The 15,062-nt window shown below is 36.1% G+C and overlaps 1 protein-coding gene across 4 annotated transcripts in view; it reads right to left on the bottom strand.

Annotated features, from left to right (window-relative positions):
- Ppfibp2 (PPFIB scaffold protein 2) overlaps nt 1–15,062 on the bottom strand; it is a 145,462-nt gene that overhangs the window by 89,776 nt on the left and 40,624 nt on the right. For all 4 annotated transcript variants that reach the window (XM_026415010.2, XM_026415011.2, XM_026415016.2 and 1 more), the window contains exon 3: nt 5,896–6,101. In XM_026415010.2, coding sequence (XP_026270795.1) covers nt 5,896–6,101 — 206 coding nt within the window. The remainder of the gene's footprint in view (nt 1–5,895; nt 6,102–15,062) is intronic.

Genomic DNA, 15,062 nt, shown 5'->3' with positions numbered 1-15,062 from the left:
AAAGTAGGCAATGGGATCTGGAATGTAGTCGGTCTAATCACAAATGACATGGCCTCTGGACCAGAGTATCTCAACTTTCTTATCTTGTGTTCTCAAATATCAAGCTCTCTCCCCCAATTTAATGTTCCTGTTCCTGTCCTTCCACCTCTATGCATACTTTGCAATTTTGAATCAGGTCTGCAGACACTAGCATTAGAAAACTGCATCTCAGCCTTCATTCTTTTCTTTTCTTTTCTTTTCTTTCTTTCTTTCTTTCTTTCTTTCTTTTTCTTATTTTTTGGTGTCTATTTTTTTAATTTGTTCTTCTTAAATATACATGACAGTAGGGTGTATTTGGACATATTATACATTCGTGGAATATAACTTACCTAATTAGGATCCCATTCTTCTGGTTGCACATGATGTAGAGTTTCATTGGTCATGTATTCATATAAGAACATACAAAAGTTATCTACTGTTTTTCCTAATCTCATTCCCACTCCCTTCCATTCATTCACTTTTGGCTAATCCAATGAATTTCTATTCCTCCTCCCACCTTTATTATGTGTTAGCATTTACATATCAGAGAGAACATCCAGCCTTTGGTTTGTTTGGATTGGCTTATTTAGTTCCATCCATTCACTGGCAAATGCCATAATTTCATTCCTCTTTATGGCTGAGTAATATATATATATCTCACATTTTCTTAATCCATTCAGCTGTTGAAGGGCACCTAGATTGATTCCATAGCTTGGCTCTTGTAAATTGAGCTGCTATAAAGATTGATGTGGCTCCATCACTATAGTATGCTAATTTTAAGTCCTTTGGATATAAACCCAGGAGTGGGATAACTGGGTCATGGTGTTTCCGGTCCAAGTTTTCTAAGGAATTTCCATATTACTTTCCATAGTGGTTACACCAATTTGCAGTCCCACCAGCAATGTATGTGTGTACCTTTTTTTCTACATTCTTCCAACACTTATTGTTGCTTGTATTTTTATTGTTGTCAGTTTGACTGGAGTGAGATAAAATCTTAGTGTAGTTTTGATTTGCATTTCTCTAATTGCTAGAGATGTTGAACATTTTTTCATATATTTGTTGTTCAATTATATTTCTTCTTCTGTGAAGTACCTGTTCAGTTACTTCACCCATTTATTGATTGGGTTTTGTTTTTTTTTTTGGTGTTAAGTTTTTTGAGTTCTTTGTATATCTTAGAGACTAAGGCTCTATCTGAGGTGCTTTATCTGCAGGTGGCAAAGATTTTCTCCTTCTATAGGTTCTCTTCACATTCTTAATTATTTCTTTTGACGTGAAGAAGCTTTTTAGTTTGATGCCATTCCATTTACTGATTCTTGATTTTACTTCTTGTGCCTTAGGAGTCTTATTGAGGAAGTTGATTTGTGGGCTGACATGATGGAAAGTTGGGCCTAAATTTTCTTCTAGTAGGTACAGGGTCTCTTGTCTAATGCCTAGGTCCTTGATTCACTTTGAGTTTTGTGCAGGGTGAGACACAGGGATTTAATTTCATTCTACTACATATGGAATTCCAGTTTTCCTGGTACCACTTGTTGACGAAGCTATCTTTCCTCCAATGTATGAAATGGCCTTCTTTTTCCTTTCTGATTAATTTTTACTTGAAATCTACTTTGTTTAAGAGATACATATGAATGACAAGTTGTTTTTTTTCCCCCATCTCTTTACCTTCAGTCTGTGGATGTCTTTGCTATGAGGTGAGTCTCTTGGAGACAGCATATTGTTGGGTCTTCTTTTATTATCCAATCTGCCAGTTCTATGTCTTTTTTTTAAATATTTATTTTTTAGTAGTAGTTGGGCACAATACCTTTATTTTATTTATTTATTTTTATGTGGTGCGAGGATTTAACCCAGAAAGTGCTCTACTGCTGAGCCATAACCCCAGCCCCAGTCTATGTCTTTTTTTTTTAAAGAGAGAGAGAGAGAGAGAGAGAAGAGAGAATTTTTTAATATTTATTTTTCAGTTTTCGGTGGACACATCTTTATTTTATTGTATGTAGTGCTGAGGATCGAACCCAGCGCCCCATGCATACCAGGCGAGCGCGTTACTGCTTGAGCCACATCCCCAGCCCCTGTCTTTTAATTGATGAATTTAGCCATTTACATTCAATATTATTATTGAGAAATGATTTTTATTCCTTGTAATTTTGATTTATTTCTGTATTTTTAATTTTAATTAGTTTCTTCTTTGTTTGACTATTCAAAGTGAAACTCCCTTTGCTAGTTTTTAGTTTTAATTTTTTTTTTCTTCACAAAATATTTGAGTATGTTTTGTAGAGTAGGCTTTCTAATTGTGAATTCTGTTAACTTTTGTTTATCATGGAAGATTTTTATTTCATTGTCAATTCTGAAGCTTAATTTTTCAGGGTATAATATTCTTGGTTGGCATCCATTTTCTTTCAGACTTGGTATACATTATTTTAAGACCTCCTAGCTTTAAGAGTCTGGGTTGAAAAATCAGCAGAGATCCAGATTGGTCTCCCTCCAAATGTTACCTGTTGTTTTTCTCTGGTAGCCTTTACAATTCTATCCTTATTATGTATATTAGGCATTTTCATAATAATGTGCCTTGGTGTGGGTCTGTTATAATTTTGTATATTTGGGGTCCTGTGAGCCTCCTATATTTGATTTTCCATTTCATTCTTAAATTTTGGGAAATTTTCAGATTCTATTTCATTGAAGAGATTGTGCATTCCCTTTGGTTTGTATCTCTGAGCCTTCATCTATCCCAATAAATCTTTTAAGTTTGGTCTTTTAATGTTATTCCATATTTCTTCAAAGTTCTATTTATGGTCTCTTAACAACTTTTCTCTATGGTCAACTACATTTTTAAGATTATATATTTTGTCTTCATTGCCTAAAACTTTGTCTTTCTAGTGGTCTTGTCTACTGGTATGCTTTACAATGAATTTTTAATTTGGTTTATTGATTCCTTCATTTCAAAGATTTCTGCTTGGTTTTTTTCCCAGAATCTCTATCTCTTTATTGAAGTGATCTTTTGCTTCCTGTATTTTCCCCCTTACATTGTCCCTTATTTCACAGACCAATTTAACTATGAACACTCTAAATTCCTTGTCTGACATTTCTTCCATTATCTTTTCAATGGATTATGTTATTGAAGTATTTTGGGTTTTGGGGGGTGATTTGTTTCCTTGTCTTTTCATGTTGTTCGTGTGTCTACCCATCTAACAGTAGAGTGTCTACCCTTTGGACTTTTAGTATCCATAAAGGTTTCTACTAACTCATAGTTTAAGGGAAGACCGATAATAACAAATTCAAACAATTTACAGCATTAAAACAAATAGTTCTTGATGTAATCTATAAAGTTGATTGTCACAATAATCAGAAATGGGCAGTTATTGCCCATGGTAAAACAGTAAGCTTACAAAAGTGGTGAACAGGTATAGGACAGAAGTGATATAGGATGTGATAATCATGAGGAGAGAAAATAGAAGTAAAAAATAAAAGGAATAGTAAAATAGATCAATAGAGATTGGCTGTTAGCAGAGGAAAAAAGAGAAATAGACTCTAGGGAAACTGATAAGTGAGAAAAATATATAAAATAAAAATTTAAAAAAGAAATAAAAGATTTCAAGAACAAAATCAATATATACTAAGCAAACATCTTGGTCCTCAAAATATTGATCCATAGAAAAATAACTGCTTTCAAAAATTCTAGAAATGAGAAAAATAAACAGATATGAGTATGTATCCAGTTAAAGACAGAGTTCAGTAAGAGTAAAGAAGAACAGATGAGGGTAGAAAAGGTATTAAAGGTGAAGAGAAGAAAAAATAGAAGTAAAAGAATTAAAGGAGAAGTGAAAGAGAGAATAATAGAGTTTGGCTGTTACGAGAGAGAGAGAGAGAGAGAAATAGAAACAAAGGGAAACAGAGTTGTAAAAGAGACAACAGAAAATCAATCCAAAAATATACTAATCAAAACCCTAACCTTCAAAAACCAGAGCATGAAAAATAGCTACCTTCAAGAAATGCTAAAAATGAAAAAGCATAAACACATATGAATGTGCACAAATGTATAAATGTTCATCATATATCAATCAGTATACATTCAAAAACAAAAAAAAATAACAGAATAGTCAATGAGAATATATCCACGCTGCCTGTGACAAACTATCTTTTGGTGTCTCAGTGGGATGTGTGAGGAGCTGTGGAAGATACTTTAGGTTTCGCTTCCAGGGTATAGTGGCCGCTGGGTTCTACGAGATGAGTTTCTGTAAGTGAAACTCCAAGGGGTGAGCATTTGGTCTGGTATTACCCTAGGTATTTTGTTTATTCTAGGACCATACCTCACTATTCTCCCCAGCACACCGCTTGTGGGAAAGGGGAGTCAGTCCTTCGCCCAGTTCTATTGTTCAGGGATACTGTCTTTTTTGGCCTCTCAAGGACTGTTTCTGATCCCTGAGCTCAGTCACTCCACCCTTTCAGATTCTCCCTGCTGCTTGTCCTGCCAGCTGCCAAGGGAGAGTTGGAGGGAGGGCTTTCTCAAGCATCTCTGATCTGTACTGCCCCAAGGCAAAAATGGTCTCTGTGCCAGAAATTCTCCATGCCAGAGATTCTCCTGATTTGCTAGGCTTAGTTTAGATCTCGCATTTGGCATCTGCTGGATGCATGTATTGGACTCAGCTCTCAACTCACAGACCTAAATTCCCGGCCTGAGTTTGCTCCGCTACTATTCCAAGGTACCAAAACATCTTGAGCTTGGGCTCCCTGTTCAGGGCAGGCAGACCAGGACTTTCGAGCACTAGTTTAATAAGCTGAATAGCCGCTTGGTCAGCCTAGGACAGACTACCCTGCTGATCCTGGGATTCCCCATGCCAAGACTTTCCCAACACTTTTCAGTCTTTTTCCAACCTTGTATATTAATTTTGCCCATTCCCACTGGAACCCAGTTCCAATTCTGTTCCTTAGTTTTGTCTGATGTACCCCAAATTTCCTAGTCTTCAAGGCTCTCTGTCCAACATTGAGTATCAGTGGAGTGTTTTTTCTCTCATCTCACAGAGAAGTAGTTTTCTCACTTTTGAGTCCCAACCAAATTACGGAGCTCTGAGAAAAGCTGCCTCCCACTAATCCACCATCTTGGCTCCTCCTTCAGCCTTCATTCTTAAACTCAGTTTAGGTAATCACACACTTTGTCAAACTGGCTTCCCATCATCCTGTCCTTCCTCCAGCCCACCAATGGTTGCATTCCAGATTACCTCCTCAAGGGGTTAACTCCTCACCTTACTCATTCTTAGATATTATTAATCTCTTAAGACCTACTGTTCACCTTGGGGAAGCAGATGGCTAACAAAGCTACAAATCTGTTATGGCTTTGGTTACCTATATGTTTCCCCTAGACTGAGCAGGTCTGTGAACCTAATCTAGAGTGAATAGGAGGATAGTTAGCAAATCTACATTCCATTCTCAAGACAGGAAATAGTTCTAGGGTAAGGAGTAGGGGCAAAAGTAAAGAAATGAATGAACAAAGCAAGTTCTAGATTGAGGAAAGAAACAAGGAGTAATGGAATCCAGTTGAGGGTAGAAACCCCAACCTGGGATTATAACTCAGTAATTCATGCATATAATCCTGGGAGTAGGAGAAACTTCCATGTTTGCCCTTCTCTGGCCCTAGATTTCTTCTTCTCAGGGGAGACTGATTGTAGACCACAGGAAGGTAGAACATATAGCTTAAACTGCTTGACTAGGTTCTAAACTCCTGCTGGGAAGGTATACTCAGCAGGGATTGGCCAAAGCTGGATGGAAAGCAAGAAAAGGCTACATACAGGATGTACAGATGAGTCAAACTGGCCAGTGGTAGTGGTATTCCTTAAGCTATATGATGATGTTTCTCATGTTTCCCCATCAAGAAATGGACCTACTCACCAAGCTCTCCTCAAACCACTCTTTTATGTAGGTAGCTGTTGGGCCAGGGATCTGGCTCAGGAGGGCTTCTCTCTCCTGAGGAAGTTCCAACATCTCCAGGGCCAGCCTCAAGTCCTCGATGAGATTGAGGGGGTTCATGTAAGAGGCTGGGGAAGACAGTCCAGGCTCACAGGTACCATCACTAACATCTGCCCCTGTTTTAGTGCCTGAAACAAGAGAAACAGGCAGAAGCCTGGGTAAGAAGGGTGGAAGCCATGTCAGATAACTGGTCAAGAGCAAAGGCAGTAAAAGAAGAGGGGAAAGGAGCCTGAAAGATAACTTCCACCTTAGAAGAATGATTTATAATATAAATTTTGCAGAAATCATCTTGGTATAATCTGGACTAAATATAGTAGGAAGATGCACATCAGAAGTGGCAATGGCCCATTAAGACTGAACTATGAAGCTTATATATTTAGAAACTAGAAAAAACAATCAGCCCTCACCAGTATCCAAAAACATACTATTTAAGACAATGAGATCTCGTTCTTCAGCTTTTAGATTAATACATAATTTTTAAGTCAATATGCATATTGCACAGATGTCCACTGAAAATTCCTCCATTCCTGTACAGGCATTCTACTCCTCAGAAAATTATGTTAAGTAAAATAATCCAGAATCAGAAAGACAAGTGTTGTATGTTTTCTCTCATATGTGGAAACTAGTGAACAGAGGAGAAAAAGAGATCCCATGAAAACATAAGGGAGACCATACAGGAAGAAGATCAGGGAGAGGGTGGAAGAAAGAGCAAGGTGGTATTGGAGAATGAAATTGACCAAATTATATTTTGTGCACCTATGAATATGTACAATGAAACCCATTATTCTAATAAGAGAGAGAGAGAGAGAGAGAGAGAGAGAGAGGTATATCTGTACCCTGGGCTGTTCTAGTGTTTTGTTCTTATTACTAGAATGCCGTGGAAATGACTATGTCAGCACCGAGTTGGCCTGGGCTTTAAGAGATCTGACATTGTCTATTCTTCTTCTTTGATCCTAAACCACTATGTAGCAAAGCCAAGTTACCCTGCTAAAAAGACAGCCCCAACGGTCCCAGCCATTCCAGTCATAGTAACAGATACATGAGTAAGCCATTTTGGATCCTTCAGCTCCAGATGAGCCACCCCAGCAGAACACCATATAGGCCATACCTACCAAGCACTACCAAAATCACAGAATTATAAAGAAACAAATGGTGGTAGTTGATTTAAGCCATTATAAGTAGATTAGTTTATTTCACAGAAATAGATAAGAATTAGCATACTCATTTGTAGATGGGTTGAAATCCTTCCTGTTGTTCTCCATTGGGAGATTTCTATATTTCCCAACTTGTATTAATTATTAGGTATACCCATATCTCATTTCCCCATTATGAACTATGAGGTCTCTTGAACAGAGTTCAAGTCCACTTAGCTGAGCTCCCAACATCATGCTCTTCCCAGTAGATGTTGATGTGGACTCTGATCAAATACCTACACATATACTTGAGTAAATAGCTAAAAAACAAGAATGCTTGGCTTTCCTCAGAGATCTCGGATATGAAGTCAGCTCTTTCTAATGTGATAGAGAGGCTTTTGCCTTTCTAAACCCCATTATTTAACAACCAAAGAACCAAAAGTCTTCTTTCCCTAAATACCATTTTTTAAATTTATTTTTATGTGGTGCTAAGGATTAAACCCAGTACCTCAGGCTTCAATCCTGTGAGGCAGGTTCTCTACCACTGAGCTATAGCCCAGCCCCAGTACCATGATATATTTTTAAAATCACAGTCTAACAAAGAATTTGTGTGCTTCTTTTAGCAATAAGAAACACTTCAGAAAATGTGGTGTAGATAGCAGAACTTCTAGGTCATTTGGATTGTTTATAAAGCCAAAATGATAAAATATTTGAAATAGTATTATGCTAGAAAATGTGAACTGTGAGGGCCACCACATCCACAGGTATTCTACAGGCCTGACACCTAATTCCCAGGCCCTTTACTCTTCTAGAAGCCAACTTCTCACTTCCCAAGCAGTTTGGAAATGAGAAATCCACACAGAAGGAAACAGTTACTCAGTATTTGATTGCAAGTTTACCTTCTGAAAAAGTCTGGTAGAGGAAATCATGGATCAAAATCCACAAACAAGTCAGTGGCACTAGGGAACTAAGAAACTGCCCAATTATCCACACTCTGATGTGTGCTCAGCACTTTTTGGCTGCTACAAATCCAATTCAGTGTTGATTGGGAACTACCACAACCAACCCTCAGGGAAGAAAATGGACAGAAGCGGAATAAGACCTCCAATCTATAAATATGAACAATCCTTCTCCATTCTGAACATACACTAATTTCAAACACCTTTTATATACTTATAAATGTAGGGTGGTCAGATTGAGTGTGGGTGAAAAGACAGAAGTTTTCATTAACTTTCTATCACTGTGAGGGCTTGGATAAGTTCTTCCCTTTTTCTAAAACTCTTGGGCCCTAAAGCCTTGGAACTCCTTTCTGTTATTCAGATACTATGTGTACATGTGTATGAGTACATTTGTGCTATTTTTATAGATATATGTGTTATGCATAAAAGATTCATTTTGCAATTTACGTTTCTTTTAATATTTTATCAAAATCAACAGCCAATAAATGCTGGGTGAGAAAAAAAAAGATAATAATATTTAAGTGATAGTTTTCCCTAAGCTAGTTGTAATGACAGTAATAGCAAAGCTTCAGATGATAAGATTCACTTGATTTTAAATCTAAGAATCAGGTATGATCATAGGATAGAAAACTAAGGAAAGAATAGACTTCTAAGGGAATGGGGATGTAAATGAGAAGATGATACTGAATAAAAAGGAATATATTCAATGGGAGATATAACAATTCTAAGTTTTCTTTCCTAGGAAAAAAGTGTGATAACAAGTTTTCAAAAGGCCCAAAACACTTCATGTAGTTCGCTCCACATATATGTTTCTCTGTGTGATCAATAAAGTTCAGAAGAAAAGAAATATCATTTCAAAGGCTAGGTTATAAAAGACATAGTAACTTCTGCCTTGTTCTCTCTCTAGGTTCACTTGCTCTGGGGGAAGCCTGCTGCCAGTTTAAAGGACACTCAGTCATTCCTATGGAAAAGTCCATGAGTGGAGGAACTATGACCACCTACTAACAACCCTCTTGGAACTGAGCCCTTGTACCAATAGCCTTGTGAGTGAACAGTCCTGGATGCCAGTTCTGCAGCTTCTTTCAAGCCTCCAGATGACTGTAGCCCTGGCCAATGTCTTAACTATAACTTCATGAAAGACCTTAAGCCAGAACTACCTACTAAGCTACTCTGGCATTCCTGGGCCACAGAAACTGAAAGGTAATAAAAGTTCTGTTATTTAATTAATTTATTTATTTATATATTTTAATATTTATTTTTTAGGTGTAGATGGACACAACACAATGCCTTTTATTTTTATGTAGTGCTGAGGATCAAACCCAGGTCCCGCCCGTGTTAGGCAAGCGCTCTACCACTGAGCCACAATCCCAGCCCCGTTCTGTTATTTTAAGATGCTATGTTTTAGAGCAATTTGTCACACAGTAAAATAAGCAATAAAAATAGTTTAAAACATTCCAAAAATCATAATCAAGGGGAACTTGCCCATGTACTACTAAAATATGTTGCTAAGATTATTCTTAGAGAAAAATAAGACTTTTTTTTTCTTTTTGAGGTGCTGGGGATCTAACCCAGGGCCTTACACATGCTAGGCAAGCACTATAGTGCTGAGCTATATCCTCCAGTCCCCAAAAGATCTTTATATACACAAAAATAAAATCTAAATAAGAACTATCTATAAAAATTAAAATACAAAAAAGAATATAGATCTAAATTGGATTAGAGAAAGATTTTATAGAAAAAGCAGTAATTAAGTAAAACATAATAGAATATTACATTTGACTACATAAAATTAACTACTGGAACATTAAAAACAAAATAAAAGCTAAGACAAATTATAACCTGAAAATTCTACTTTTAACAATTATAACAAAAAAATCAACATATTCTTCATGTAAAAAGAGACCTTAAATATCAATAAGAAAACACCCACTCCACCTCTCTCATACAAAATAGTTTTATGTGAGCAACTCTGGAATAATAACAACACAAAGAGAAAATTATAATATGCAAAGAAAAATATTTACTAGTTTTCACTTATGAAATCATTAAAGTTGACAAATGTATGAATTGTCAAGATCATTGTACTGTCATGTGTAACTAATAAAAAATTAATTAAAAAAAAGAAATTATTAAAGTTGAAAATATAATGATCATCCTGATTAGAAAAAGATATACTCCATGTTTGTGCAAATATGTCAAAATAAGACTCTAAAGTCATGTATAACTAAAAGTAACAAATAAAATTTTAATAAAAAGAAAATATAATGATCAATGTTGATGAGCATGCAGTAAGAAAGGTATCCTCATATCCTATTAATACACACAAAAAATTGGCCCAATCTTTCTAAAAAGCAATATGGCAAGAAACAATAAAAATATTCATACCTTTTGATTTAGTAATTCCAATTTTAGAAATCTAACCTAAGGAAACACAATCAGACATGTTGTCAAAGAATAATATAAAAAGAATAATCTGAGCAGTGTCTTAATTGTGAAAAAGTTGGGGAGAAATGCCTCTGAATAGGTGAACGTTTAAATAACTTGTGTTTAAACAATCATTTTAGAAAATCTCAGGCCAAGCAGGCCACATTGAAAGAAAGCAGGCACTGCTGAAGTAAAAACTTCTGGCAACAGAGCAAACCCAACCACCAGGAGTCTCCTTCACTCACAATGAACAAATAGAAAAACTAGAAAAGAAAAAGATAACATTTTTTTTTCTACTGTAGAGTCCAAGCTTGAGAAAAAATAAAAACCTTGGTTGCTAAAAACAAATAACAAACTCAATGGTGAAATAAGTTCAAGCTGACTTTAAAGTATCCCAGGGCCAAAGATCCAGTTAATGTTGGAGTGTGGGGCTTTAGTGGCCCAATTGAGAGCAGTAATCTCAAAGTGTGACCCACACACACACAATGGTCCAGAATGGTGGAAAACCTAAGGGTCAGCATTAACAAAGGCAGAATCTCCCAGAAAGTGTCAATTGCACTCTCCATTCACATTCCCTACAGACAACTGGCTCTTATGAAAGTTTACAACCACTGGGGAGATAAGTCAAAACTGGGTAACCATATACAACAAATAAAATGTGGGTCCTAATCCTGGGATTAACAGAACAATATAAACAAGACAATAGATTAATATTGGTTATGTCTGTTTATAAGGCAAAGTTACTTTCCCCAAAATTATTGCTCAGAAAAGGGTGATTCAGTCTACATTCAAATCCTAAAAACTTTCTCTCTGAGCCATTCTATTATTTTGAAAAAGAAAGCAATTTAGAGAAGACAGATTAACACAAAGTTTTCAACAATGAATGCATATTGAAATTACCTAGGGAGTTTTCACAAACTACAGATGCCTGGGTCCCACCTCCAGTGACATTAATTTATTTAGTCTAAAGACAGTGACCTGGGTAATTAAAAAATTCCCAGATGATTCTAAAATGAAGCCTAAATTGAAACCATTATACTAGCAGATCACCTCAATCAATGTTAGTTTTTGATGCTTATAGAGTCACCTGAGAATTTTTATTTTAAGGCACAAAAAATACAAAATTTACTATAGATTTAGTAATTATTTTAGAATAGGACCACATAAAATACAAGCATAGAATTTTATTGAAAGCCCTTTAATTATCACTTTCAAAAGCACAGAAGTATGTATGTGGTAACCCTAGGATTATACAGATATATATTTTGGTTTTCCTCCATTTGCGCTCATAGTTATGCCCCTTGAAGTTATTCATAGCCATATGATTTCTTTAGCCAATAAATAGAAGAAACATGTCACTTCTGGAAGAAAGTCTAAGAGCCAGTGTACAATTCCCAAGTTCCTGGCCTCTAGCAATGGTGAAGATTGAGTCTGCCCATGTCCCAGAATAAAGATGACACGAACCAGAACTTTCCATAGATCTGAAGTTCTTGTAATGTGTGCAAGAAGTAGTTGCAAGTTGTGTTTCAAACTACTAACATTTTAGGACTCTCTGTTTTTGTAGCATCACTTTGTTTACTTCACTTATGGAAGGCATATATCTTGTACAACTGCTTGTTGGAAATACATAATCTAAGGTGCCACTCAGATCTACAAATATGAATCCACATTTTGTCACCATCCCCAAATGCTCTACAATAGCTCTAAAATACTATGATTATTTTAAAACAACTCTCATAATGACAAATAATTTGTTAGAGATATAAAGTTTATACATGTAACTAAATCAATACGTTAATATTATGAATACATATGTGTCTATTTGGGAGTGTTTGGGACCTATATGATGTTTTACATAATTAAAGGGGAAAAAAGAAACAGAAACCTTAGTGATAAATAAAAGGGAAGCATGAGAAAAGAAAATGGAAATTCGAAAAGAACCAAATACAAACAAAAATAAAAAATGTAGCCAATTAAATTATATATTAAGTGGATAGGTTAAATAGCAGAGAGAGTTACTGGAGAGAATGGTAGACCTGCAGAGAGAGATGCAAGTAGAAAGTAGGAAGCAGGGATAGGAGACATGAGAGACAGTAAGACATTATCCAACAGAATTCTTCAGGAATTCCAGAAGAATACAGAGGATGACACAGAGGCTACAGAGAAGGAGAAAATGGCTATGGATTTTTCAGAATGGAAAATTTGAGATCTCTTAGTTTAAAGACACACAATGAGTCCCAAAAAGGATACATCAAAATGAATCTACCCTAGAAACAATGTAGAGAAACTGAAGAATTCAAGAAACTTCACAGCAACCAGAAGCAGAAGAAAGACCCAGTTAGATTGTCAACAGACTGTTCACTAGCAATAAATCCCAATGACCATAAAATAATAACTACAAGTGGCTACCAACCTACTAGCCTATACAAGTTAAGGTACAATTCAAGACTAAAAACATTTAAGGACATATTTCAGAGGATGATTAATATAATTTATTACTGATAAGCTACACTGAAAGGATTTCAAAGGAAGAAGGAGATGCCATAAAGCAAAAGGAATGGGACGAAAGAACCAACTATGATAGGAGAAGTTATTAAAATTTTTGATTAAACCAAATGGAAGTTAACTTTTAAAAATCCAATAATTTATGGAATATAAATTAAGACTATACTAGAATCCTAACAAAAATTATGTAATTATGGGTCAGTGATGGGAATTAAAACATTCCTTAGGAATCAGGTATTATTAAAAAGGAAGAAAATATTATTATCTAAAGATATGATCTTGCCAGGTACATTGGTACATGCCTGTAATCTCAGTGACTAGGCAGACTGAGGCAGGAGGATTGCAAGTCCAAGGCCAGTCTGGGCAACTTGGTGAGACCCTCAAAATAAAAAATAAAAAGAACTGAGGATATAGCTCACTGGTAAAGCACCCCTGGTTTCAATCCCCAATACCAAAAGAAAGAAGGAAACAAATAGAATAGTTTTAAATTTTTTTTAACAGAGAAAATACCAGGCATTCTATCAAACATTCAAAATCTGAATAATTCTAATCCAACAAACTCTTTTGTTTAGTATAGAAAAAGAGGGCTTGCCTTCCAGCTTACTTTATGAGATGAACCTATCAAAACAACCTTCAGATCAGATTGAGAATGGTCTGCCCCTCCCCCAAATTGTACCATTTAACTATCCTGAATACTACAAAAGATCACAGGCTGTCTCACTGATGAACTTAAATATATAAATCCTAAACAAATATCATCAAAGTCAAATCCCACAGTATATAAAAAAGATAGCATATCATAATCATCTCTCTTGGGAAATGATAGATCCAGCAGACCCAAACGGAAGATAAAAATGAACTGATATATATAATGCAGGACATGTGGAGAAAAATGCCCCCCTAAAGAGCACATTTTATTAAAGCACATATAAAGAATTTTTTCAAAACTGACCACATATCAGGCCTTATAAGAAGTCCCCCCCCCAAATCAAGAGCAATTAGGTGGTTGCTATGATTTTGTGGAGGGGGGGAGGGTACTGGGGATTGAATCAGGGGCACTCAACCACTGAGCCACATTCCCAGCTCTATTTTGTATTTTATTTAGAGACGGGGTCTCACTGAGTTACTTAGCTCCTTGCTTTTACTGAGGCTGGCTTTAAATTCGTGATCCTCCTGCCTCAGGCTCCCAAGCTGATGGGATTACAGGCATGTGCCACTGCACCTGGTTGTTGCTATGAATTTAATGTGCCCTCCAAAGTTTATGTGTTGAAAACTTAATCCCCATATAACAATATTGAAATATGAGACTTTTAAGAGGTAACTAGGCCATAAGGGCTGTGCCATCATGAATGCATTTATGCCTTTACCATGGAAGTGTGGGGTTTTTTTATTTATATAAGACAACAGAATGCATTAAAATTCTTATTACACATATAAAGCACAATTTTTCATATCTCTGGTTGTATACAAAGTATATTTACACCAATTCGTGTCTTCATACATGTACTTTGGATAATAATGATCATCACATTACATCATCATTTATAATCCCATTCCCCATCCCTTCCCCTCCAACCCCTCTGCCCTATCTAGAGTTCCAAGCTCCCTCTCCCTATCCCACTATGAATCAGCCTCCTTATAACAGAGAAAACATTCGGCATTTGGTTTTGGGGGATTGGCTGACTTCACTTAGCATTATCTTCTCTAACTCTATCCATTTACCTGCAAATGCCATGATTTTATTCTCTTTTATTGCTAAGTAATATTCCATTGTATATATATATGCCACTTTTTTAATCCATTCATCTGTGGAAGGGCATTTAGGTTGGCTCCACAGTTTAGCTATTGTGAATTGTGCTACTATAAACATTGATGTGGCTGTGTCCCTGTAGTATGCTGTTTTTAAGTCCTTTGGGTATAGACTGAAGAGAGGGATAGCTGGGTCAAATGGTGGCAAATAGAGAGCCTACACCTTAGGAGCAAATCTTTGCCCCTCATGCATAGATAGAACACTTATCTCTAGGATATATAAGAACTCAAAAAGCTAAGCACCAAAAAAACCCAAATA

This window comes from Urocitellus parryii, chromosome 4 (genome assembly GCF_045843805.1).
Source record: "Urocitellus parryii isolate mUroPar1 chromosome 4, mUroPar1.hap1, whole genome shotgun sequence".
Lineage (NCBI taxonomy): Eukaryota > Metazoa > Chordata > Mammalia > Rodentia > Sciuridae > Urocitellus > Urocitellus parryii.
This window is presented reverse-complemented; position numbering and strand designations above follow the sequence as displayed.